Source organism: Propithecus coquereli, unplaced genomic scaffold, assembly GCF_000956105.1.
Source record: "Propithecus coquereli isolate 6110/MARCELLA unplaced genomic scaffold, Pcoq_1.0 Scaffold126, whole genome shotgun sequence".
Classification (NCBI taxonomy): domain Eukaryota; kingdom Metazoa; phylum Chordata; class Mammalia; order Primates; family Indriidae; genus Propithecus; species Propithecus coquereli.
The window spans coordinates 2,987,113-3,014,740 of record NW_012136747.1 but is presented as its reverse complement, the minus strand read 5'-3'; the positions used below and the strand labels follow the sequence as shown (position 1 = coordinate 3,014,740).

Below are 27,628 nucleotides of genomic sequence, written 5' to 3'. Positions count from 1 at the left end.
TCAGGCTGGTTTCAAACTCCTGAGCTCAAACAATCTGCCCGCCTCGGCCTCCCAGAGAGCTAGGATTACAGGCGTGAGCCACATGTCCTTTTTTTGTCTTCACTGCAAGCAGACAGTTGTCCTTTATTACACCTCAGATTTGTAATGTCTGTTGTATGTGAAGTACATAATGTATAGAGGGGTAAATCTAGGACTCCGGTAAATCATGCCCATTAAGAGGAACAGATATCCCTTAATTGAGATGTGAAATTTCTTGTCGTGAAAGTAGTGATGATTTCTTTTCAATTTTGAAATTCCTGTCAACTTGATGTAAGGGAAAAAGCATTGACCCGGAATCAGAAGGTCTTGATTCTCTAGTTTGTTAACTTACTGAGTGACATTGAAACTTTACCAGTTTCAGTTTCCTGCTCTCTAAAATATGAATAGTAGTATTTGCCTTGCTATGTAGACGGAGTAGATAATATTACAAAGATATTAAAATGCATGTGCAAGGAATTATTGTTCTGGTTATTGTTATATGTAGCTGTTGCAAAGAGTTGATTCATTCTTTCCTTAAAGATTCCAAATCTATGCAAGACGGCTGGGGGGAGAGTGACGGGCCGGTCACGGGAACTCGCCATCCCAGCTGGGAAGAGGAGGATGACGGAGGAGTCTGGAACACCGCCGGCTCTCAGGGAAGTGCTTCCTCCCACAACTCAGCAAGCTGGGGACAAGGAGGGAAGAAACAAATGAAGGTAGCCCACTTTTAAAATGTTTCCACTTGCCTATTCGTTCTTAGAAGGCAGAACAGAGAAATTTTTATTGGAAGTTGTGAGGCAGCTGGGGTCCTCAAGGTCCTAAGTAAGGGGGAAAATATTTTCCTACAAACAAATAATGATTTCCCTTTTACCCGTCATCTTCCTTTCCCATGACCTTGAAACCTTGAACTACAGAACTGTTGCTGTGGGTAAAATGAAATTTTCAAAGATATGAGATACTTTTCATTTTTAGTTTCCATATTATATCAATAATAATTTGTTGGAGGCTCTCAAGGCATACTTTGTATTAACAAATGCTTTATGCTTTTGCATTCTAAAGCCAAAGAAGTCCTTAGAGTAAATTCCCGTGAAGAGAAACCAAAGTAAGATAATACTGGCTTCTCCAGTGCAGTCAGCATGTCTTGATTTTATCTGATTTGGGGGAGTCCAAGTCCCAGAACCCTTCTACTAACAAAATGAAGTACCAACGTATAACCCAGCTACAGCAACTAGATGATCTCTCTACATCCTATACGACTGTGGTGCCCAACACGCTGGGCTTCAGAGCTCCGCTGCCGCCCTACCCCCAGCCCCGTCCATCCGTGGAAAAATTGTCTTCCATCAAACCAGTCCCTGGTGCCAAAAAGGTTGGGGACTGCTGCTATACCAGATTGTGTTCTCAACTTTTCATTTTCCGTATCTTATAACAACTTATTTCTCCTTGGGTTTGCATAATTTGATGAGAACTTTGGTTTTTAATCTAGAACAATAGTCTTTGAATCTGAACTACTTCTTGGCAGAAGCTCTCTTTTCCACTTTTCTTCATTCCACACATAAAATGGTGGCAATAAATGGGCATCCATTGCTTAATGTCAACCTGAGAGCCTTACTGCCCTGTGAAATGCTTCACGACTGATACTCTCCTGCGTTTCAAATACCAGATGCCATCTTAGAAGGCCTTCCAGTGGCTAAGGATTGAAACTTTATCCCTTTTGCTGCCTATTGGATACTAATTTTATTGAATAGCCTAACTTTCTTTTATAGCATAAGAATACAGTTCGTTTCTATTAGAGACATTTTGTCTAAGCAGTCATTCATAGTTTTCCCTCTTTTAAGGACTTTTATTTCCTTACTCTAGTCACAGAAGGAATTATTCAGCAAAATTTTCAGCATTCTTTATACTGTTATGTTGTCTAGTCTGCTTTTGGCTTTCTTTTAGTTATTCACAAATTAACAATGAGACCAAATTAACTGAGTAAAAGGTGCTAATAAATACCCCACTCGGGTGACAACCAAAATTTAATTAATTGGGACTCGAATGTTTCAGCTCCAGTACCAGCGATTCTGACTGTTCCTACTGTGGCCCTTTTTCTAAAAATTGCAATAAAATGCGCATAACATAAAATTTAGCATCTTAACCATTTTTAAGGATACAGTTCAGAGGCATTTAGTGCATTCACATTTTTGTGCCACCATCACTACCATCCATCCACAGAACTCTTTTCATCTTGCAAAACTGAAACTCTGTACCAATTAAGCAATGACTCCCCCATTCCCCTATTAAGGGCTTTTTTGGCCTTAAAACCTGTAACTAAAGTTCGGTACCTCATCACTTTCAAGAGTGATAAAAATGGCATGGAGGATATTATCACAGCACACAGAAAGTCTACTTCTGGAACGCACACGTGCACAAAGCCCCAGTGTCCTCTACCCCACCAAATCCTTGTCATAATTCCACCTGCCTTCTTCACAGAAATGAGAGTGGAGCTGAGGGTTGGTGCCTTAGTCCAGGGAGAAACTAAATTGTCCCATTAAAAAGCAAAAACGCACCTCTGCCTTACTTTGCCCAGGGCATTAGTGATAGTGTCTTCCACATGGTCGTTCCTCGTATCGGCCAGTTTAAATAGGCTCCTTTCCAAATAGCATGGACTGGCATCAAACTCTCTTATCTCCTCATGCAGACCAGCTTGGGTTACTAAGAGAGCAGCCTGCTGGAAGTGAAAGTAGTAGCCTGCAAAAGTTTTATTTTAGGAAATCTGGTACTGACTTCTGTTTAAAAAGTAAAAACACCAGCCGACCATATACTTTTCCAGTTACTCCTAGTTCGGTGCAATGAATAAAAAAGAATGAAAACGTAGATGTTAACGCACGCTTATTAATTATTTAAACTAACAGATAAAATATCAAAATAATTACAGTTAAAGAGAGACAGGGTCCATAAAGATAAACTCTCGTTTCTACATTTTCAATCTGTACTTACACAACTCAGGAGGTTGAAATAAATTATTTGGTTCTGAGGTTACGTATTTCATTTCTGTAGTGCTCACTAAAAGGAGGAAACAATGATTCATGGATGAATCCTCTTGCCAAACAGTTTTCAAATATGGGATTGCTGGTGAGTTTTATTTTTTTTTCATATGTATAATATATGCCAATTTTAAGGTTTAGTACAAATTTTAAGACCACTGCCGTGTACAGTACAAAATTACAGATTTAGAAACTGATCAATGTTCTTGATCTTTTGGACTAAGCAATGTTTGTTTTCTCTTATTTTATTCTTAATGACATATCCAACATGTAAAGGTTATGGCTTTTAAATTTGTAGTCTTCGTGTCCTTTTCTTTGGGAGAGTAGGGAAGAAAGAGTCAGGCACTTTAAATTTATGAAGTTTTCCCTGACTACAGTGCTGTACTAGTTTTCATATTATAATTTTTAAAAGGCAACAACAACAAAATATCTAAAAAAACTATATTGGGACTACTTAGGGAATTCTTGTAGAATTTCTAATTTCCTTATCTCTTGGGAACATTGTGGGGACGCCCTGTCCCTGGTTGCCAAAAGACAAATGACACGACTTGGCTGCACATTTGAAGATTTGGTGACTTGACAAGTCACAAGAAGAAGTTGTCATCATTTGGCTGCCACTCATGGAATTTGATCCTGGGCTGACTGGAACTTGAGGACAGGGGTTTATTTCTTCAGACAGCAGTTTAGCTATTGCTCTGTTCATAGATTTATTGAGGCTGATTGTGTGCAAAAATTGAATTTTAGGAATGCAGGCAGTAGCAGGAATTAAACTATTGTATTAAAAATGTTAGTATTTTCATTCCAGTTTAAAGTTCATTTCAGAGGACCTTGTATAGTGCCAGTGGTAAGATGTGGCTCTCACATGATTAATGCCACCTCTTTGATTCAAAGATGTAAATCCTTAATTCTTTCTCATCTGTCCTTTATTTTTCAGAGTCAAACTGAAGATAATCCAAGCAGCAAAATGGATTTGTCTGTAGGTGGGTATCATCCCACTGATAGGAGTGGAATATATTGGTGTTAATGGTATCCTGTTGGGCTCTTCTGCCCAATTTAAGTTGGGATGGGTACAGTTCAATAGACATTTATTGAACACTTAGTCTTTGTAAGGTACTGTGCTAGACACTAGGTAGGGGTTGAAAACTCAAATGACTGCAAGAATCAGGAAGGAATGTGAATGAGTGATGTGTCCCAGGTATAAGAAATTAGGATGAAGAGGGCCTGGTTAACTGTGTAGAAGTGTGTGACACCTTAAAGAATCGGCCTCGCTTGGCTCCTAGCAGTTGTTGCTGTGGAGGAGTGTGGCTCAGCTGTGCCAAGTCTTCCAGTTTTTCAAGAGAAGCCAGACATTCAGATATATATTGACATCCTGATTTTTAAATACTGGAAACAAAATCAGATTTTTTAAAATGCTGTTTGGGGCCAAACAAAATATGTCCATGGCCCTGGCAGACTAGGCCCTTAGGTTGCCAGTCGTGTCTGCACCAGGATGTTTCATAATTGAGAGACTTTCCCATTGCAGCTGGACAGGTGCAGAGTCAACCATTAGTCTGTGGGATTGTCATAGTCATGCTTGCTGTTGGTCACCCTGAGGAACTTAAAAAGAACCAAACTGAAAAGAAAAGAACAGAACCCTGGGTAGTAATGGAAATAGGTAGTCTCAGATCTATGATGTTTTTTAATATGGAAATAATTAAAACATAAGCTTCCTGGGCACAGATGATGTCAATTTACAAAGCTATGAAAGGAAAGTGGGTATAGTCATCGTACCTGGGAAAAATACATCGTGCAGGAATCGTGAACACATCTTCTGTGTTGGGCTCGTAAGTTCTAAATTTTAAGGCAACAACTGTGCCTCTTTAATCTTTTTATTCCCCATAACTATGTTTTACAACCCTGATCATTTATCTAGCAGATGCAAAAATAGGAAAAATAGCCAACTGCTCTCATGCAGGACATTTGAATTTATGAGCAAGCTGTGTTCACTAAATACAACAATAACCAATCTAAATATAATATGTACTCAGTCAGATTTTTGCCAGGTTAGCCCTAAGGCTCTCTTTCAGTCTTCCAATGAAAACAAGCTACAACAGATATATATTTTGTTTGTTTTTGTTTGGTTTTTTAAAAAGGACCCACATGTGTTCCAAGGACCAGCACTAGTAGCCTGAACCAATGAGAACTCTTCTGGTTTTATCCCTAGAAAGTAGAAAGAGCTTATACCTAGTACCCCAGGGAAGACAGTAGAGCAAGTCACTTTTGGTTCATGAGGGAGACATTGATTCTAGAAATTTTCACTTTACTTATGCTCCTTTCCAGGAAGCCTTTCAGATAAAAAATTTGATGTGGACAAGCGAGCAATGAATCTCGGGGATTTTAATGATATCATGAGGAAGGATCGATCTGGGTTCCGTCCACCTAATTCCAAAGACATGGGAACCACAGATAGTGGGCCTTATTTTGAGAAGGTGAGTGGAATCCTTTGTTTAAGATAATAATTCGTGAGAACCATTTTGGTTCCCATTTGTCTTTTGCTAACTAATTTTGGAGGAAGCATAGAATTACTGAGCTAAGTGAGCAAAACACAAACATCACCTGCATTAAAGTGGTGACAAGAAAACAGTTGATGTCAGTAGGTGATTAGGAGCTAGAACCGTCTGTCTTTAACATGTGAGTATTGTGAAGAAAGCTGAGTTTTGAAAAATTCGTAAAGTTTAGAGATTTTAGAAATAAGTTATTCTGAATTTTTTTTTTTGCTGCTTTGCAGCTACAAAATAAATTTTGGGATTTTGTATAAATATACCCCGTGTCTCCTAAGGCCTTACCTTCTAGTTTTGAGGAGCTCTTTTGTTATCTTTCCCATTTCCCTGGTGATCTGTGTTTAGTAACAATGTTACATTTTTCAAATTCTTGACTACCTGATTTAACCAAATAATTTATACTATTGGCTTTGATTTTTAACATTTCTAATGGAGGAGATAATTCTTTGATTCAGAATAACAATTTGCAGTGTTCCTGGTCTTCAGAAAGCAGTTAAAACCAAAATTTTTAAATGTGGCACATTTTGACATCACTGGTGCTGGTCTGGACAGCAGCATATTCACAAGAAGATTGGCTTTGGCTTCTATTTCGGCAGCCACATAGAGTAATGAATAGTAGATGTGCAAAAATAAAGCATCTGGCCATTTTTATCTTAATGCAATAGAGAGAATGTGTTACTAACTCAGAGGTAAGAAAAATCTATATCAAAGAGGATGGCAGATGGTGTCTGTTGGGCAGAATATGATGATGTTGATTATCAGATCCAAGTCCATCCTCGGTTATTGCTAATACACTCTAACTTTGTTTATTCCTAGTGTTTCTCTCTTTTCCCTTCTTGCATTCTGTTGCTTCACTAACCAACACTCATTGTGATTGGCTAACTCCTACTACTTTTCAGCTGACTTTGCCTTTCTCCAATCAAGATGGGTGCCTTGGGGATGAGGCTCCCTGCTCTCCCTTCTCCCCTTCTCCCAGCTACAAGCTGTCTCCCTCTGGTTCCACACTACCCAACGTCAGCCTTGGAGCAATCGGCACAGGGCTCAACCCCCAAAACTTCGCTGCTAGACAAGTAAGGAGGCCTCTCAAATTTATAACTGCTTGACCATGGCCTTGCCTTGGCCCTGGTCTGCAGTTTATTGCATCATTTGTCTGTCTTGGGAAATTTGTTGATTACTGAATGCACAGAATGATATTAACTGTAGGTTTTAGATCTTTCAGCCCATAGAACCCATCTCTCTTCATGTTTCTCAACATGGATTTTGTTTTAAACCTGTTTCTTTTGTCTTCTCATTTTTGGTCATAAGTTCGCATTTAATAAACTAACTAATAACTGACTTAGGAAAATGTTAAAGAGCCTACCTAAATACCTTATATAATCTAATTTAGCAATGCATTTGCCATTTTCAACATTAGATTGAATGATAAGTAATACTTTGGAAGTCTTTTCAGTTTAATAAACCTGCGAATTTAAACACAAATGTCCTAGCTACTCAGAAGGCTGAGGTGGGAGGATCACTTGAGTAAAGGAGTTTGAAGCTGCAGTTAGTTGTATGGCTGTAATTGTGCCAGTGCACTTCAGCCTGCGTGACAGAACAAGACCTCATCTAAAAAGAAAAATAAAAAACAGAAATAGTAGCAAAGCCGTTAAGATTAAGTATAATATTTGAGGGTTACAACATCTTGAAATCCAGTGTCTTAAAATTTAAAATACAGTGATTACCTAGAGAAGGGTAACTTTAATAGTAGATAACAAAGCTTCCAGAAGAGTGGATGTTGCTCAGACATGGCAGTGTTTCATTGGCCCTGGGGATGAATCTGGCAGTCCTCCGAGGAAGGCCGTGCAATCAAAACAGGCTGAGCTGGTAGGACGATGCCTCCGTACCTTCACAGGCCTAAGGGCACGCAGCAGGGCTCTGCCTGCCACCCAACAGTAGCTCCGCTGTAGTTTTTTTGGAGACAACCAGGATTTGAGTCCTTTGCAACAATAACTCCAGCAGTGATATTTTCCTAGCCATAGTTCTGTGACCACTTACTTGTCACTGTGACCTTCACTTCAGGACGTCATGGGAGGACATTAATTACACAGCTTATAATTATCGTCCCCGTTCCATCTCCACGAGATGACTTTCCCATGTACATCATAGGATGACGTAAGCAGCACCTCTTACGCCGTAGTCAAGTTGCACGTAGGCCTTTCGTGTGCTTTCTGCTTGTTGCCTTAGCAGATTTTAAACAGTGTATGATACTGTATCCCTGTGTTCAGATTGGTTGTCTCTGAATTGGGAGTTATAGCTAATTTTTTGTTTTTTCCCCTTACATTTCACTTTTTTTCTTAATGCTTCCACAGAGGACATGGATATTTAATGCTTATATAAACAGAGAAGAAACAATTATATCTATGTTTTGGGGGCTCTTTTATTTTGAGTTGAGGTACTAAAAATATAAAACAGGCATAATACTTACGGTTAATGGTGATTATAAATGTGGTTCCAAGATAACATGATTATCAAAAGCTATCAGTACATAAACTTGAGTATAATAAATGAGCCAAACTAGCTGGGCATTGGACTCTGCAAAAGGTCGTTCTTTGTTTTCTTGATCTGTGGATTGCTACAAAGTCCATTGTTAACCAGGTTACTGCACATATTCTATCCAAATATGGTCATGATTTTTAAGATTGTTTTCATGTGGAGTCAATTTAATATACTTCATAATTAATAAAATTTAAGATTTTTATTTTCCAAATCACAGATTTCAATCAGCTTGATAAATTTATTCTTAATTTGCATACTATTCTGAATTAAACACTAGTTGAGGCAGATATCACCAATAACTATGAGGGCTTGGGTCATTGTAAAAGCTTCATATATAACAAGTAAAGCTTTAGCAATAGCCAGATAAAACAGTGTTAGCATATATACTAGCTTTTGATTACTGTTTTCCTAAGTTCTAAATATTTTTTTAAAGGCCAGATCTGTATGATTGCCCCCAAATACATCACTGTGCAAAATAGCTATCTATATCCAGGCCAAGAAAATGAGTAGCTTGTGATGCCAAGGTTCCATATTAAGATACAGAGAAGGCATTGTTTGATCAACTGCTATTGACTTAGCCTATACTGTTAGCAATTTCAGATGTATCAAAGTGCTCTGTACAGCTTTAGAGACACTTGGTAATGAAAAGCCTAAAACCCTTGGTGGGGGAAGGTGAAATTTGTCTACTGTGAAGAGGAAAGTAGGGCTCAATTTTACAAAAATTTAAAAAAGCAAATTCTCTTAATACTTGTTATTAAAGGAGAGATCGAAATTAAAAAGGGCCCTCATAAAGCAGTTTTGTATTTTGCCAAAACATACATTCTTTCAAGGACTTTAGCCACCAGCAACCCCACCATCCAAGGACAGGTCATGAATAACTGACACCTAATGACAAGGTCATTACTTCGATGGTAAACTATAAGTGAGAAAGATGTAAGCAGAATATTCTTGGTGAAATAAATGTTTCCTCTTTTATTGAGGATGATCTGTAACCAAGCTACGAACTACCACTATCTGAGAAAGTTAGAGCCGAGCCATTTCACCTTGGAGTGACAGTGTGATTAGTAAGACAGGAGATGTAGCAGTGTTTGGGTTTCTAGAATTAAAGGTCTTCTGATGTTTAAACAACCCTTTGGGAGACATAAAATTCATGGCGGATCTTTGATTTTCTTTTATGGGATACACAGGTTTTAATTGCCATTTCTACTTTATGTTTATAATCATTTTTATTTATTATGCTTTTAAGTTCATTAATTTCCCTGTAGTAGTCCCTTAATGTGTTTTTGAATCATTAAGCCATCACAATATCTTTAGTATTCTAGAACTTAATGATGCCATTACAAAATTCTTCTTTAAAATTACCTTAATTCTCATGATTCCAGGGATGAGATGATGGTGGTGACTTCAAATTAGAGTATACATAGTCGGTATAAGCAATGGTGCAGCTGTCTTTGCTGAAGGTGTTCTGTGGGACATTTTCAAGTATATGCAATTTGTGGGACTTGGATGTTTGCAAATGATGCCCTCATCCTACAGACCAGGGCTTTATTGAGTCCTGGGACTGCAAAGAGGGAAGGATTAAGTTGATGGTAGAAGGACAGAATGGAAAATATCTAGAATGTGATTTGATGATGTGTGTCATCAAAGAGTTTTAAAGTGTTTTGAGAACAAACAGCTGTGCTCAGTCAATTTGAATGCAAAATAAGGAAGAAGGTTTTGGGGAAGACTCTTGATGAGGATGACCTCTGAGCTGAGCCCTAAAGAAGCTAAGTGAAGATGGTGTAGAAAAGAACCTCAGGCAGAGGGAACAGTGTCAAGTTACCAAATATAGGTTCTGTGCTGAAGGACTTTGCCAGGCTAGAAACAAGTCAGAAAGGAAGGCTACCTTATAACCCAGCTTTCCATAGCTGTCACTGGAACAGCGTAGAAGTGCTCCAGTGAGTTGGTCCTCCAGAAATCATGGAGTAGTTAAGCTTATTTTTAACTAGACTGATATTCATGTGTTTGAATGAGAAGTTACAGGTGAGTAATACTTGTTTTGGTATCCCTGTAATGATTTTTGCTTTTTCCCTTTCTTCCTTGTTTATCTCACCTTGTGACTGATCCACATTTCCTCATCTAGCAAAGACGGGGTCAAGCAGATCCAGGACAAAGAAAGGTGTTCAGATCTGGAGTAGGGTCCTCCTGACACTAGGCTTGCTCTGTGATGGCAGTGATTTTGTGATTAACCAATTCAGAGAAGTGATATCATGGCGTTATTTTACATCTGATAATTACTCATAAGCTTGAATTTTTACTCAAGTGCCTTTCAAAATGGATCTCAGATTATAAAGTTTGAGAAGAAATTCGGTAAACCCAATCTCAAAGAATAGTTGAAATGTAATATTGCCTTTACCTTTCAATCACAGAAAAGAATGTAGAACCGCCTCTGATATTTGACTAAATTTAACCCTTTTGTTATAGTTTATAGAGTTCATCAGACTGCACAAGTGATGGTGATACACCCATGATTCTATTTAAGTAATTGCCCCAAGCTGTCCAAAGTCAGGAACTTCTCAGTTATAAAGTTCTGTGAATCCATGGAACAGAGTGTATGATTCTTCTGAGGGATAGAAAACCAGAACTGCTTCTTACTTGCATTTTCTTATGTTAACAAAAAGCCTTACTGTTGCTCTTATGTTTGCAGGGTGGTAATCATGGTTTGTTCGGAAATAGCACAGCACAATCGAGAGGTCTGCACACACCCGTGCAGCCACTAAATTCTTCTCCTAGTCTCCGGGCACAAGTGCCTCCCCAGTTTATTTCCCCCCAGGTAAGCAATTTTGTGTTTCCATGATTTAAAATTAAAGACCATTCAGGAGGTTACTAGTTGTTAACTGACTGGTTTTTGTGGGCATGAAAGAAATAAAAGTTACTGGTTTAAAATATCAAAAATCCATTGTTTCTTGGTCTTTTGGCTGTGGTCAAGTATAGTAAAATATGAAATATCCACCTACCAAGGATCAAGGTTTTTAGAACAAAAGATCAAATCTCATGTTTTATTACTTTGTGTATACTAACAAAGTAGATGTTTTTGCATGAAAAACATTCTGTGTATATTCCATTTAGATCTAATTACTTTTCTAATACTACATTGATATTTAAGATTGCATATAATTAAAACTACTTTATAAATTGTGACTTACCAACATTCAGAGGTTGGTTGCCCTTGAAGATTCGCCCACAGATAAACAGGAGAAATTCGAGATTCTTGGTTATTCTGAAAAATTTTGAGGTGCTATCTGCTAACTTACTGACCAGATGCTCTAGGGGGAGTTTTAGAACTAATGAAGTAGCAGAGACTTCTGGACTAAAATCTCATTCGTAGGGCAGCTCTGTGTAGGCTATAGTGCATTGGGTACCATGGGAGCCCTTTAGGTCTTGTACAATGAGTTTTGTCTTTGTTCTTGTTTTGTTTTTATTGAGGGCAGGGGGCAAAGGCAAGAGATTTGTGTCAGTCTGCCACACACTCTCCCTCGTACCTCTTTGTGACAGAATGGGTCTGAGGAGCAGAATAAAAGCTGAGAAGTCCAAGTAAGGATTCAGTGTGTGACCTTTAGTCTCCTTAGAATGTGACTTTAATGAACTAAGGTCAAGAGCTTTGAGTCCATGTCTTTCTATAAAAGAGGGTTGGGAATACTTACTAGATCCAACCAATGCGTTAAGAAGGGTCAGTATTTTGCTTTTTTGTTTTTCGAAATTTCTTTTAAGACAAGGGCTTAAAATAATTACTTGAAACCATAATCTATAAATTTCAAATCCTGTTTAACATTCTGAGTCTTTATCTGTCTTAGTAGAGGAGGAAATTTCCACCCACACCCCATCCCCTCCAACTGCCCTCACAAGGTCCTGCCGGGAGTTGGGACTCTGTCCCTTTAGTGTCTCTCTGCTTCTTTCTTTCTCTTTAAGTTCCAGTCATCCTTTAAACCCCAGGTGGTATGTCCTCTAGACAGAGCCATTCCTGACTTTCCTAGCGCTTCACAATGGCGGCAGGATCTCGCTCTGTCGCCAGGGCCAGAATACAGTGATGTCGTCATAGCTCACTGCTACCCCAAATTCCTGGTCTCGAGTGATCCTCCTGCGTCACGCTTCCAAGTAGCTGGGACTACAGGTGCACACCACTGAGCCCAGCTAATTTTTCTATTTTTTGTAGGGATAGGATCTCGCTATGTTGCTCAGGCTAGTCTCGAACTCCTGGTCCTAGGCAATCCTGCCTCAGCCTCCCAAAGTGCCGGGATTACGGGCGTGAGCTATCGCACCGGGCTAACAATGCAATATCTTAAGTCTTGGAGCACTGTTTAGCAACCCTTGGTATCAGGCTGACAGTCATCCATGGTTATTGAATGGCTGTAGTGTGCTAGATAATGTCTTGGGGATGCACAGTTGAAGAAAACACCATCTGTCCCTTCACAGCCTCTTGGAGTTGGTGGCAGAGGGGCAGGTGGGGAGGAGGTGACAGCAGAATAGACAGCAGATAGTGTGATAAATGGTTGTATAGAAATGTTTAACAGAATTTGGGGAATAAGGTGAGGCTTCTTGCTAGCAATAATATTTAAACTGGATCTTGAAGAATGAGTCAAGAGTTTTTTGGGCACAACAGATTAAAGGTGCCCTGTAAGCAGCAGTAGCCCCATGTACCAGGGGCATTAATATCTACAACAACATGGCATGTTTGGGGAAATGCAGTTTGATGAATTAGTCTGAGCTTGCTGAAGCGTGTGCGCATACACACACATGCCCATCCGGAATGAAATAGGGAGAAATGAGATAGGAAGTTGGAGGCCAAATTTGCACCTTATCTTGCTCAGGAGTTTGCGCTTTGTCCTGTAGGCCAATCCTTGTCAGCATGGTTTATAACCAATCTCTGGGCTGCTACTTAAAGATACAGTTCCCAGGTCTTCCCTGATCTACTGATACAGAATCTTGGGCTTTGGGGCCTAGTCACCCCCAGGTGATTTTTATGTGCATTCTAAAGTTTGGCTGTGGACACATAGTGTTAAATAAATAAGATTTTTTAGCAGAGTGGTGATGTAGGAAAATTTAAGGTTTAGAAATAAAGATGACACTGGTAGTAATATAGAGGACATGTTTGAATGGCAGAATTACTGAAGCAGAGGAGAGCAAGCGTAGGGCTAGGGAGTCCAGATAAGGCAGTGGCGGTGGGAATGAAAACCCTCTTGTAAAAGTTGCCTGTGACCTTTGTGCTGCAGAATACGTTGATCTGTACTGCAGTCTGTATCAGCAGCGTTTGACACAGTGAAGCACTCCTCCCTTTCTGAAACACTTTATTCATTTGGCCTTGGGGCACCTTGTGTATTGGTTCTCTGTCTGCCTCTTCTCCGTCTCCTTCACAAGTTCCTCCTCACCATCCCAACATCTAATCAGTAGAGTGCCCCCAATCCCAGTCCTCGAACCTCTCCCCTTCACCTGTAGCCACTGCTAGGTGATTTCCCTAGTGGAATGACTTTAAGTACTAGATTCCAAAATTATGTCTTCAGCCCACATCTTTTTTCTGAACTGCACAGACTACTGGACATCTCTACTAGGATCTCAGGTTAACACATCCAAAACAGACCTTCTGATTCCCCCTCACACTCCTCCTCAAAAACATCCTCTTGCTCCAAGTAAGTGGCACTCCCATTCTGCAAATGTTCAGGCCAAAGACCTCGAGCCAATCGTGTCTCTTCTCAGAGATCATCACGTTCATCCCATCAACAAATTCTCCCTTCAGAACTTTGTCCAAAATCCAACCATTTCTTGTCACCTCCACTAACATGGTCCCTGGCCAAGCCACCACTGTTTCTCTCGTAGATTATGGCAGTGATCTCCTGCCTGGTCCCTGCCCTGCTTCATTCAACACTTGCCTGTCTCAAGTCTGAGTCAGACTGATACTCTGACACTCATTGTCCAGTGTGGTAGCCAGTAGCCAGTAGCAATTCAAATGTGCCCAGTGGACTGGAAGGACTAAATTTTGTATTTTATTTCATTTTAATTAACTTAAATATAAATAAATAGCCACACCTAGTTAGTGGCCACTGTACAGACAGTATAGCTATAGAACATTTCAGCATTGTAGAAAGTTCTGCACAGCCACGCTCTAAAACAGAAGGTAGGTCCTTGTTATTACTACTACTTTACCGGAATCCCCTCGTGGCCCTCTCTCCCCCTGAGAATGCAAAGCAGAGAGTCCTGACTGTGGTCTTTGAGGCTCTTGGTGATCTCCCCCCACCCCCGTACATTCGTGCCGCTCTAGCTAACTGGTCCCAGCACACCAACCATACTCGTAGATCGTTCTTTTCCCAAATGCTCCGGTCTTTATTTCCTTCAGCTCCCTGCTTCAGTGTCACCTTATCTGCACAGCTTTTGTAGCCCAGCCATACACAGTGCAGCACCTTCCCCACTACTCCACCCCTTGCCCTCCTCTAATTCATTTGTTCCTTGCCTTTCTCCTCCTCCACTCCAGGAGTGTAATAAGCTTCACAGTGGCTGGCAGGGTCTGGGGCGGCTTTGTTCGCTGCTGGAGTCTGAGCATCTTCGTGTATCGTTCAGCTCAGTAACTCTGTATCGAGTCATGGAAACGTGCATGTCAGAATCATCTTGAAAGTGGAATTATTAGGAAAACATAGTTAACTTTGTCTAAGAGACTTGGGTGCCACAAATGTATGATGAGAGTATCTGCTCTACTTAAAAAACGGAAAGTACTTGTATTCCCTACATTTTTGAAATTTGTTTATTTAGGAAAACATGGTTAACATTTATTTAATGCATAATGGGTACAGAATATTAAATAATTAAATATTAAATAATTTATATTAAATATAAATATTAAATGATCTTCTATCATTCCCTGACATTTCTATATTTTTAAAAAACAAAATTGTTGGGTAGCTCTATTTAATAATTAAAAAGATAACCACACTGAAAGTTTGGATAGTGGAGAAAAAAATTCTTTTAGAAACTCCCTACCCAGATACAATGACAGCGGTTATTTTTACACAATCCTCTATTCAGACTTTTTTCTTATACAGGCATGCTTTTTACATAATTGTATTCATTGTCACTAGAACCTGCTGTTTTTGCTAACATCATGTCCTAATATTTTCCCCTGTTCCTGTATAGTCTCCATGTTGATCATTCTTAATGATGTTTCATCAGACAGACATTTACCTTGATTTACTTGGCGTTTCCTTCCTCCATTATTAGGTATTAAATTGTTTCCAGTTTTTCACTGTTATAAATAATGCCACAGAGAAATCCTTATACCTAAATCTTGGCCCATATTATTTTTAAATTTAGTTGCTCAGAATGAAATTTTTAGGTCAAAGCACATGAAAATTCCAAAAGGCTTTGATACATGTCATCAAATTTTACATCCATTCTGACCACATAATAGGGGCAGTCACTATTTAATGTAAACAGAGAGAGAAGACACTGAAACTCATCTTTACGATTTGTTACAAGTGTCCTGGGCCTTAGGTTTCTGCCATTGCCTTTTTCCTCCATTTACTCAAATGCAGTATTCAGAAAGCAGTACATTCTAGTGGGCCTTTGTCTTGCCTTTAAATTACTGTCATTTTGTACCTGCAGTGCTTTGTTAAGTGTCATATTGATTGCAATAAGATCTTCACTCCCTCCAACCCAGCTGGAGATTGAAGAGCTTTCAAGCCAGAGTAATTAACTCCCTGCAGTAGGGTATGTGCAAACCTGCACTGTAATTACTCTGCAGCCCAGGTATGAATAGGCATTTGCCTGGAGCCTGGTAGTGTTTCTCTCTGGTCCTTTTGTATTCTTTGGAGAAGAACAGTATAACAAATTTGCAGTCTGAAGAAGGGAGAAGTTGAACAAGACTGATAGGAAGTCCTCAAAAGTATGACTTTTTATAGTCTGTAAAATTGTCAGTGTGTAGAACGTATGATACCTTCTAAATATAAGGTCACATTCCTGTGCTTTTCTTTGTAGTCTTTCTGTATCTATCTTTAAACAATATCTTGTTTTCATTTTGCCTTTTTTGCCCTCTATATAATGAAATTATATAGTATATAGCCCTTTTTTTTTTTTTGGTTTTATTTTTACTTGACATTGTTCCTAAGATTTTCCCATGTTGATATGGGCAATTTGTGGTTCATATGGTATTCCATTATATGAATATACCATAATTACCTATTCTTCTACCGACTCTACTATTGATTGACATTTGGGTTGTTTCTAGGTTTTTGCTATGGTAAACGATGTTGCTGTGAATATTCTTTTATTTATCTCCTAGGATGAGTTTCCCCAGGGTACTGCTGGGCCATGGGCGTGTTTTACTTTGCATGGTGGTTTCTTTAGCTAATTTTGAGTGGTAGGAATTGCTGGAGGGAGAGAGGAGAATAATGATCTCTTGGCAAGGGATGGCCAAGGGACTAGCTGGTTTGTTCAGTAGAGCTTTTAAAACTGAACAAAGAAGGAAAGAGATATGAAAGCTCAGACAATAGCCATTCATTTTGGAGGCCAGCAGGTTGGAAAAGAAAATAAGCAGAGGAGATTTCTGGCGCATCCCAGAAGAAAACTTAGGAAAGGAAGTTGGAAACAATGCTGGTGGCCCAGAGCAGTGCTGCCCAATAGAAATACGACATGAGCCACCTGATGTGATTAAAACATTTTTTAATAGCCACATTAGAAAAGCTAAAAAGAAATGGGTACAATTAATTTTAGTAATATGTATTGTTTAACGTAATATTTCCAGAATATCATTTATCATGTAATCAGTGCTTAACATTATTATTGAGATTTTTATTTTCTTTTTTTAATACAGTCTTTGAAATCTGATATGTATGTTAAACTTAAAGCACATCTCAATTGAGACAAGCCATATTTCAAGTGCTCAATAGCTGTATGAGACTAGTAGCTAACCTGTTAGACAGCACAGGTCTGGAGAGTTGAACAAAGTTACTATATTAGTTTCATAGGGCTGCCAGGACAAATTGCCACACACTATGTGGTTTAAAACAGCAGAAATTTATTCTCAGCTTTGGAAGCTATAAGTCTCAAATCAAGGTAGCATCAGGGTTGGTTCCTACTGGAGACTCTGAGGGAGAATCTATTCCCTCCCTCTCTCCTGGCTTCTGGTGGTTGCTGACAGTCCTTGTCTCTTGGCTTATAGATGTATCACTCCAATCTCTGTGTCTGTGTTCACCTGGCATCCTCAGCTGTGTATTTCTGTCTTTACATGGCTTTTTTTTCCTTCTCTTGTCTCTGTCTCTAAATTTCCCTCTTCTTCTGAGGACAGCAGTTATTGGGTTAGGGCCCACCCCAATTCAGCATGACCTCATGATTGTATCTACAAAGACCCTATTTCCAAATAAGGTCACATTCTGAGGTTCCAGGTGGGCATAAATGTATGGAAAACACTAGGTACAGGGCCAGGCGCAGTGGCTCACGCCTCTAATGCTAGCACTCTGGGAGGCCAAGGCAGGCGGATTGTTTGAGCTCAGGAGTTCGAGACCAGCCTGAGCAAGAGCGAGACCCCTGTCTCTACTAAAAAATAGAAAATAGATTAGCTGGACAACTAAAAATATATAGAAGAAATTAGCTGGGCATGGTGGCACATGCCTGTAGTCCCAGCTACTCAGGAGGCTGAGGCAGGAGGATCACTTGAGCCTAGGAGTTTGAGGTTGCTGTGAGCTAGGCTGATGCCATGGCACTCTAGCCCGGGCAACAGAGTGAGACTCTGTCTCAAAAAAAAAAGAAAACATTAGGTACAGTTGCTAATTCAAATGAATTTAAAATTCACACTGAAGATAGTACATGTGATTTCATGGACCATCGAGGTTTAGTGAAACAAGACTCTGGTTTGAAGTATGGTTTTGAGAGCACAGGATACATCCGTACTCACCCTGTCCCCCCCAAACCTCTCATTATAGTGAGATTAAAATTATTATATCAGAGATAATAAGTCACACTGGTGACATTTAGGGTGAATTCAAAGGAGAGATGAAGAGTTATTTGGGGGAAACTGTGGAGGAAATATGTTCCTCATGCTGGTCGTAAAACTGGTGCTGAGGCAGAATGCACAGTAGTGTGTGCTCATTTCGTGCTCACATCTGCTTGGAATACAACAGTTAAAATAGAAACTTAAACAAGTTTTTAAATTGGTTAGTAACACTCAGCATCTCTTAGGATAGAGAGGAAGCAGCTGGGAGAACTATTACTTTAAACCAGAGTACTTTACAAAATGGTAGAATTGATGGGTTATCAGGGGTCCCCAACCTTTTTGGCACCAGCTTCATGGAAGACAGTTTTTCTGCAGACAGGTGACAGGGGGTGAGGTGAGGGGTGGTTGGGGACTGCAGGGTTAAGTGACAGTGACTGAGATTTTGGAAGAAAATGAGCAGGTGAGCAGGTGAGCCAAGCATAGGAAAGCTGAACTTGGCCAGATGTTTCTAGACTAGAAGGGTGTCAAAGGAAAGACAGGCATATATTCCTGAGAATGTGGCAGAGATGGTGGCTCAAAAGTATTAGGAAACTGAGAAATTTAATTCTGACCATGATGCTAAAGAAAGAGAAAAGGGAAGACCCAAGGGGGAAGCTTTCCAATAAACTCATTTTATAAAGGGGCGTTTTCAGAAGGTGGAAAGCAAGAGTAAAAGCAAGGATGAATGTAAGAGGTGCCTTAGGGAATTAGAACACAAAATAAGTTGAGGCTTACGAAAAAGTAGGCACATTTAAAGAACCTTTAGAGTTTGGTTTGGTGCAATTTGGTGACTGGGAAAGGAATCATTGCTTTGGACTAATTGTATGATGCCTACTGATTACAAAGTGGAAGTAAAATCTTTATTGCTTTTGTTAAGAAGAATGTTCAAACCAAAAGAAGACAGATGAAATCCTATAGCAGAAAAAGAATTTGTGAAAAGATTTGCAGAGCCCTGTCTGTGATCTTTGAGGAATGCTGAGAGTCTTCAAGGAGAGTTTAATAATGACCCACCCCTCTTTCCTACCCAAATTCTTTTAAGTAAAAGAGGAAGGCATATTAGGGCCAGGATATCTCCTTTACTACCAATTAAACATGCTGGAGAATGTGTGCTTCCTAGTTCTGAATTCTGAACTTCACCCTGGGTAACTGGAACGGAGCAGTCTTCCCTATAGCCTTGCTTCCAAGAAGGGGAAAGAGGCCCAGAGTGCCGTGATGAAGGTGGATGTCCCTCTGTGTAGAGCCTCAGATCAGAAATGGGAAACAAGCACACCTCCCTTAAAAGGAAATGAAGGGAAATTTTTAAAAACAATCTCTGGAGGGAGACATAAGGAAAATGGCTTAACACTGATTGACTTAGTGCCAATTCCAGGCAAGAATGTAGACTAGATTATCAAAAAGATTGTTTTTGAGTACCTATGACAGTAATCAATAATCATAGTTTGCTAACAAGTTTTAACTCATTCCCTTCACCAATTGGTAAAAATATTAGAATATAAAAATGATACAGGCCAGGTGCGGTGGGTCACACCTGTAATCCTAGCACTCTGGGAGGCCAAGGTGGGAGAATCACTTGAGCTCAGGAATTTGAGATCAGCCTGAGCAAGAGCAAGACCCAGTCTCTACTAAAAATAGAAAAAATTAGACAGGCATCGTGGGGCACATCTGTAGTCCCAGCTACTTGGGAGGCTGAGGCAGGAGGATCACTTGAGCCCAGGAGTTTGAGGTTGCAGTGAGCCATGATGATGCCACTACACTCTACCTGGGGTGATAGAGTGAGACTCTTGTCTCACAAAAAAATTTTTTTAAATAAAAATAATGTGATTGTTGTGTCTCTAACAGGCCATTTGACATGCTGTCTCTTTGTTTTGGATGAGATGGAAGAATATAGGCTAAATGCTAAACAACTGTGTGGATTAGTAAATGATTGACTATTCCTAGGCTGATCTGTTTCATGTTGCAAGGACATTGTAGTGGCATATGCCTGGATTATCCCAGCTCTATCATGTTCAGCATTCCCATCCGTGACCAGATGGGAGAACACAAACTGGAATAAGTGGAATGATGGGATCAAAAAGAACTTGGTGGAGTGACTCTTAACAAGTTAAAATATAATAGAGATTCATCCATTTAATAGGTATTTATCAAGCATCTACTACACGCCATGCACAAAAAAGTAAATATAAGGTCCTAAGCTCAAATAAAAATACAAATTAATAAAATTTTAAAAACTTAGCTGCATGGATTAAATATTATTAATAAATATTACATGGGGGAAGCATTTTTAAATATAGTGGATTTTAATTGACATTAAGCTTAGTGTATGAATCAGGAGTTGTGATGTGGTCACCAGAGAAACAGATCTTGGGCATTATTAATAAAAGCATTACTTTTAACGGGATGGTTAGGGATGGCCAGGTCTACTTGGACGACCCTAGAAAATGGCCTTCTGTTCTAGGCTTCTTCATTGAGAAATGGAATGAGATACAAGTGAAAGAACTGATTGTATTTAGCTGAAGATGAGATGCAAGGGAGCTGTAATCATTGTCTCTATAGACATTTGAAGAACCAGCCTGTGGAATAATATGAACATTTATGGAATGCATCTCTAAGCATTTAACATATATTAACTCATGAAAATCCTCAACCCACTGAAGTTAATATTATTATTATTATTATTATTCCTCTATTGGAGATAAGGAAAGCAAGGGTCAGAAAGATGAAGTAGCTTGCTCTGAGTCACAAAGCTTTGAAGTGGCAAAGCTGGGATTCAAGCCCAGGCAGTCTTTCCCGAGGACTGAACTCTCGACCAGTGTGCTGCCTAAGTTCCTAAGTTCTTGCTCTGTGGCCCCAGCTGATCCAGTGTGTTCAGTGGATGAAAGTGCAGGGAAACTCATTTCAGCTCACGTAAAACATCTTAGCAGACCAAAGATGGGAGGGAATCCTTTCTCTGTCACCAGAGCTTCCCCGCAGCCCAGCCTGGCTCACTCCTAAAAACCAGGGATTGGAGCCAGCTGGGCCTGCTGACCTTCTGAGCGCTTTCACACTGCGATTCTGGGAGTGTTTCCTATCAGAAGTCATGAGTTGACTCTCCTGTGTCTCCTATTTACAAGTTAATATATTTTTCTTACTTGTGTAGCTGAAGTACTCTCTTGTAAACATTTACGTATTAGCTTTGTGCAATTTGGTGTATATGGTTTTATGGCACATTTTCAGTAACAGTTTCTCAGTTAGGCAAAAGCCATATTGTCATCAAAAATTTATTTCTTAAAGATGTTTTCCTGAATACAAAATTCATAGTTTTTATTGTAGAAAATTGGAAAGTCTAAGAAGTAATTAAAATCTCTTATAATCTCACTGCTCAGAGATAATCACTGTTAACATTTGCTTTAGATACATCAAGATTCTTTTCATAGAAAAAAATATTTTGATAAATTCTGAGGATTCCTTTTTTTTTTTTTCCTTCTGGCTAGGTTTCTGCCTCAATGCTTAAGCAGTTTCCCAACAGTGGCCTGAGTCCAGGTCTTTTCAACGTGGGGCCCCAGTTATCGCCTCAACAAATTGCCATGCTGAGCCAGCTCCCACAGATCCCCCAGTTTCAGTTGGTAAGTAGCAGGTTTTCTTCTTGTAGCTAAAAACATTTGCTTTTTTTTTTCCCTTTAGCTTTGATCTGCTTCATACATCTTTGCCACTTTTTATGTTTGGAGGGTACTAAAAGTCAATCTTAGGAAACTTTGGTTCCCTATTTCCTCCTTGTTTTGTAGGCATGTCAGCTTCTCTTGCAGCAACAGCAGCAGCAGCAACAGTTGTTACAGAACCAGAGAAAGATTTCTCAAGCTGTGCGCCAACAGCAAGAGCAGCAGGTACGTAGGATGGGAAGGGTACCCCCAGTTGTAGCAAAAAGGAATCACGTGTGGTCTTTTCCTAGGAAGTTCAGGGTATTGGCTCATCATGTGTCTGTTTTCTCCTGTCCTCCAGCTGGCTCGAATGGTGAGTGCACTCCAGCAGCAGCAGCAGCAGCAGCAGCAGCAGAGGCAGCCCAGCATGAAGCATTCGCCATCTCATCCTGTTGGGCCCAAGCCACATCTGGACAACATGGTACCCAACGCGCTGAATGTGGGGCTCCCAGACCTTCAAACCAAAGGGCCAATACCTGGATATGGTTCTGGTAAGTCATTAGTGATAAAAACCACCTTTTAAAAAATCTGCCTATCTCGTGTCACTGTGTGCCACGTAAAAAGAATATTCAAAAGAAGAAACAAGAATTTCTTAATTAAAGAAAAATAATAGATAACAAAAAAAAAATCTGCCTATCTAAGCCTGTGGTAGGGGTTGAACCTTCACTACCTTCTGTTTTTACAACAGCCATATTACATAGATAAATATTCTTATCCTTGATTTATAGCAGAGCTATCTGAGGCTTCTCAAGTTTCAATGGTTTTCCAAAGTTCACCACACAATTACTAAATAGCATGGATAGGCCTCCAACTTTCTGGCTCCATAGCAGTCTTACACTACAACATGTTCATGAATGACAAACTGCTCTCCTACCACCAGGAATTTCTAAGGGCCAGTTTAAGTGTTAGTATGTGCTGTGAGTGCTACACATCGCTGAGGTTATGATCTATTGAACTATGTACTAGTGAAAGTGTTTTGCTCCACTGATAAAATTGCCTTCTCTTGATAAAATGAGGAACTCAGATTATAAGGCAGATTGATAAAAATTCATCTGATATTAGTATTTCATTTGACTTAAAAAGAATTAGCTTAAGTAAGGTTATCCCTTTGACATTCATCAAGAATTTTTTGGCAGGCAAATCGTAGCTCTTTCAGAACTGAGCAACATGCTGTAAGCAGAATCCAGTCAGTGGGGCAGCAGTGATTTCAAAAATAAAACTTAGAAATTAAAGACACCATACACCACAGTGGTTTCATCTCAAACTAACAACATTTAGAATTTATTTTGGTGAAGAATATGCAGTTCTATGCAAACTTGAAAAACTACAGTCGGGAGACCTGAAGTCCATGCTCCTAGGTGACAAAGTGACCCTGGACAAATGGCCCTGGTATTTGTGCTCTAACCCCATGATCTTCCTACTGGGGTGGCCATGTGTGGGGCCATGTGTGATTCAGGCATCCTTGATCCTGGGTAGTTTAAGGGAATTAATTTCCAGATCCTTAATTTCCACCAACTGTTCTCTTTCTTAAAAATGATCTAGTTGAGAACTGTCTTAAATTCAAAATAACCTTTCTTCCACTTGACATGAAAGAAGGGCAGGCTCTCTGCCCATCCCACATCTCCCTACTGTGTGTTCAGCTGGGCTACAGGATACCACGGTACCAAGCGCGAGGGAGCCTCCCTTGATAGCTAGCAAAGGTGTTCTCACTGTGGGTCACCTTCTTAACCACATTTGCTGCTAAGGCTGAAGCTTGGTGGAAGATCTGGGTATTTTGATATGTGTTGGGTTGTTCTGAATGGAGACACTGTGTGACAATAAAGCAGAGCAACTTTCCTCTTCGTGCCCTTTTGTCAGAGTGCATAGCTCTCGAGGTAGCATCCAGTCAGTGCAAAGGAAAGAGAGTGACTGAAAGCCAAAGCAGCCTTTTCACATGTTTAAACACACATAGTGCTTTTCAGCTCTTCTCTGTACGCATCCCTAGGGCAATGTCATTAGGTGGAAAGAGAACCATCTTCCAGCAGCTTGAGCAGGATAGGTCAATGACACTGATTCTTTTAAATACACATTTTCAGGATGCATCAGGTAAAGCCCATGGGAAAATGTTCACATCATTTCCTTTAGGCTGACTCAGTGTTAAAAACCTAAAATCATATGATGTATTCATTTTAATGACAGTTCTTGTGACATCTTTAGTATTTTCTGCCTCGTATTAAAAAATGAAATTATATTTTGGCTATGAATCTGTTAGTATTTAGCAACATATACCTTTCTCATTTATTAAATACACAGAAAATTTTTATCATGATGTCTTGTTAGATTAATGGTGTTATTTGTGATTATTTTGCTTATTTCCTACTTATTTCTAGTGGCTGAAGGATGAGAGCACAGTATACACTTACATACACATTCACTGAAGAAATTTCATGTTTTTTATCATACTTCTGTTTCATAGGTAACTTATAAATTTAGCTATGCATTATATTATTTCAAAATAAGTAAGGAAAAAGAACATTGACTTATTAACTTGTTTTTACATTTGATATCTTATTAAAGGAGAGATAAATTAATTTCATTAGGTCTTTATCATTTTAATTGTGACCTATTTGTAATTTGCTTTATAAGATGCATTTTGTCATTTATTTTACAGTTATAATTTCACTTAATTCGTATTATCACATTTATTTGAATTGAAAAATGCATTTTGGGACTAAAAGCAAGTTTGATTTGGCTGCCTGTTTTGAATGAACTAAATCTACAACTATAAGATTTTGCTGAAAGTATATTTAAAGTATACAGAGAAGTTAAAATTATTTTCTAAAAAAATTAAATGTCAACATGTAATAAACAATATTTTAATTTTCCTAATGTTGAATATATCAAACTACAAAAGATACCTGTAGGTGAAAGAATAGCAGGCGTAATTAAAAGTTTCTTAATATGTTTTGATAATGCCTCCTTTATTATATTTTCACAAAATTAAAAAGTTGAATGGCTAATGACTACTGAACTAATTCTCACTGATTCTTTTGTGAAATAGATGGTTTCTAATTCTTTGCTTTTAGCAAAACTGAAAATATACCTAATTGTCGGGATAATGACCTATCTAAAAATTATATTTTAGTATCTGTGTTACTGGGCTGGGGGGAAGGATATACTTAAAAAGAAATTCAGAGAATTAAGTGATGTTATAACAAGACTCCTTCTATTCCCATCTGCTTATTTATATGAATAAGATGTCTTAGTGCGTTATGTCTACAAAAATTTTAAAAATACTAGAGTGAACTCTGTCTCCTTCTAGTAGTGAGTCTTAGTTATCTATGGATAGCCGAACTGAGAAACAAAGTCACTCATCTTATTAGAAAATGCATTCCAATCAAATTTTACTTTTTATGTTTAAAATGTATCAAAATTTGTAATGCTTACAAATTTTATTTTCACTGTGGTACACAGTGAATATTGGAGATTATAAAAGTGACGAGCAATTTGTATCTATTGGGATTGCGATTGTGTCAATATCAAGTATGCATGTGGATGTGGATTAGAACAGTTGTGTTAGGATAGGCAATTATGAGTGGTGTTATAACTTATTTTTTATTATAGTTATGAAAACAGCAAATCATTTTCTAATCTACAGCAAAAGGAGTAGCAAAATATAGAGAACTATAGACAAGGGAGTGAAGACAGCAATTTAAGGACAAGTTAATTGGAGAGGGTTTCCTCAAGGATGTAAGAACAGCCACATGGTAGTGATGGATCGACAGTGCACTAGGGTGTGTGGAGGCAGGAGAAGGTAATCCTGGCAAGGACAGGTCAGGTGGCAGGCAACGAGTTGTACTTGTAAGATTGATAAGGCAAGTGAAAGGGATGTCCTGGTGAAATGAGTCCCAGGGAAGGCAAAGGCCACGTCTTATCTCTACTTGTACCTCAACTCCTAACACAGCCTGGCACAAGTTAGGCTGTCCATAAATATTCATTGAGCCAAACTAAATGGCTTGTCTGATTGGAGTTAACGTTTTGTGTTTGTAAGATGGAAATTACAGGGAAGCCACTTCGGTGGACTGAGGAAATTTGGTTTTGATGTAGTGGCAAGTCCAGGAAAGTAAGTATTTTCCTGAGCTTAGAAGTGTGACAGCTCATAAATAGCCCCGAGGTCACTAGGGAAGCACAGGTCTGCTCTTTGTTAAGGTAGGTGCTGGAGCACAGTGCTTCAGGATTCCTTCCCTCAAGATTCATCAAGCACATTCCATGTCCTGGCATCATGCTGGTTACTATGTGACATCATAGAAAATTACATGCATCTTGCACTGATTTTTCTTCTCATAGTTTCGGATTTGTAGATTTAACCTTTCAAGGAAATTTTATCTTCTTTTCTCCCTCTGACACCCTTCAATTTTTTTTCCTTATCAGCCTTCTGCTGTAGCTATGGTGCTGCCATATTGCAGTGGCACTTGGTCCCCAAGTTTATAGTGAGAAGGATGCTCACTTTATCTAAGGTTCTGGTGGAACTGCTTGAATCCTTCCCTGTTCTAAGATTTATATCTCGTAATTTTCTACATTTCATGTGTCACCAAAAAACCTCTGAGCCACTGAAATCATATAACTTTTAATTCACTATGAGTTTTACAAAAGTTTTAGAGTAACTTCAAATAAAATTAATGTGTAAGGAATGATTCCTTCTTACTAACCCTTGCATTCTTTTTAATCTTTACCAGAATCCTAGGTTATTTTCAAAAACTCTTTTTTGATGATTGGAACTCAGCTTTCAGATAGTCTGGAATTCACACCTTGGCCTGGTTTTCTCTCTCAAAGGCGGAAGTGTAATTTGCCCAAAGAGCAGCCTGCTTAGGCCATTAAGGTTTATGTCACAGAAAACCTTTGTTCCTTGCAACCTCCCTGCCCTCCAATCTCATTTCATTTCTGCTGTGTAGGAAGAAAGAAAAAAAATGCCTTGAATGCTTCTTTTTTTTTAAATATAATAATTTATAATTTGAAATATTTTCGTCTCCTTCCAAGGATTTCTGTTCCCCATCCTCACCCTCCAAGCAATCATTTGGATTATTAAGTTCAGTTTCAAACAGTGTGAAAGAACGCTTCTTTATATAAATAGTAACATTTTAAACATAGATCAAGAAGGTACTAGATTTTAACTTGATTTGTTCCATGTTTATAAAACTATCCTAGACAAGTAGGGTAAACATAGGGAAGAAAAACATGACCTGGGCCTTCAGTGGGATTTGGGTAAATGGAACTTGAGGACCAAGAAGGCCCCACCAGATGGAAGGAGAGCAAAACGGTATGGTGCGGAGTCCGGCCTGGCTGGAGCTGCACATCTCCTTGCGTAGGAGGAGGTTGGCTTTCGGCTCCTACAGGCCACCTTCGCTTGGATGTGGGAGGAACCTTGCTCACCTCCTGCACTTGGGCCACTGCTCTCCACTTACTGTGGCTCATTCTCATTTTTCTGTGGTTGTTGTTCTTCCCTTCCCCTGTTTCATTTGTTTGTTTTAGTCCTTTATTTTACTTTTTTGAGAGTCAGTTTAAAGAAGCATTGTATGCATTCTGACCCAAATGGGTGGTGGACCTTGTGAGACTCCATCACCAAGCCTCTCCCTTGTGGCTTCTAGCTCTCCAGCTCTGTGCAGTGGGAAAACCTTACCCGCCGAGACTCCTGCTGAAAGTCTGAACCCTGAGGCTTACCTGGGGGCCTATGGCAAAGTGAACTCATAACTTCCCACTGTCTACTCAAGCTTTGGGGTCTTCCTTGTTTCATAAAGACTGCTTTCAAATGGTCTCTCAGATTCTACCTTGACTTTTCATGGACCCCATTCCCACACTGCTGGTTCT

The 27,628-nt window shown here is 39.3% G+C and overlaps 1 protein-coding gene across 1 annotated transcript in view; it reads left to right on the top strand.

The window, feature by feature from the left end:
* The window catches only part of TNRC6B (trinucleotide repeat containing 6B), a 56,516-nt gene that overhangs the window by 17,165 nt on the left and 11,723 nt on the right, over positions 1–27,628 (top strand). Inside the window, exons 5-12 of the mRNA XM_012638090.1 lie at positions 559–734; positions 3,058–3,132; positions 3,979–4,024; positions 5,364–5,512; positions 10,806–10,931; positions 21,581–21,712; positions 21,872–21,970; positions 22,086–22,275. Of these exons, the coding sequence (XP_012493544.1) occupies positions 559–734; positions 3,058–3,132; positions 3,979–4,024; positions 5,364–5,512; positions 10,806–10,931; positions 21,581–21,712; positions 21,872–21,970; positions 22,086–22,275 (993 nt within the window). The remainder of the gene's footprint in view (positions 1–558; positions 735–3,057; positions 3,133–3,978; positions 4,025–5,363; positions 5,513–10,805; positions 10,932–21,580; positions 21,713–21,871; positions 21,971–22,085; positions 22,276–27,628) is intronic.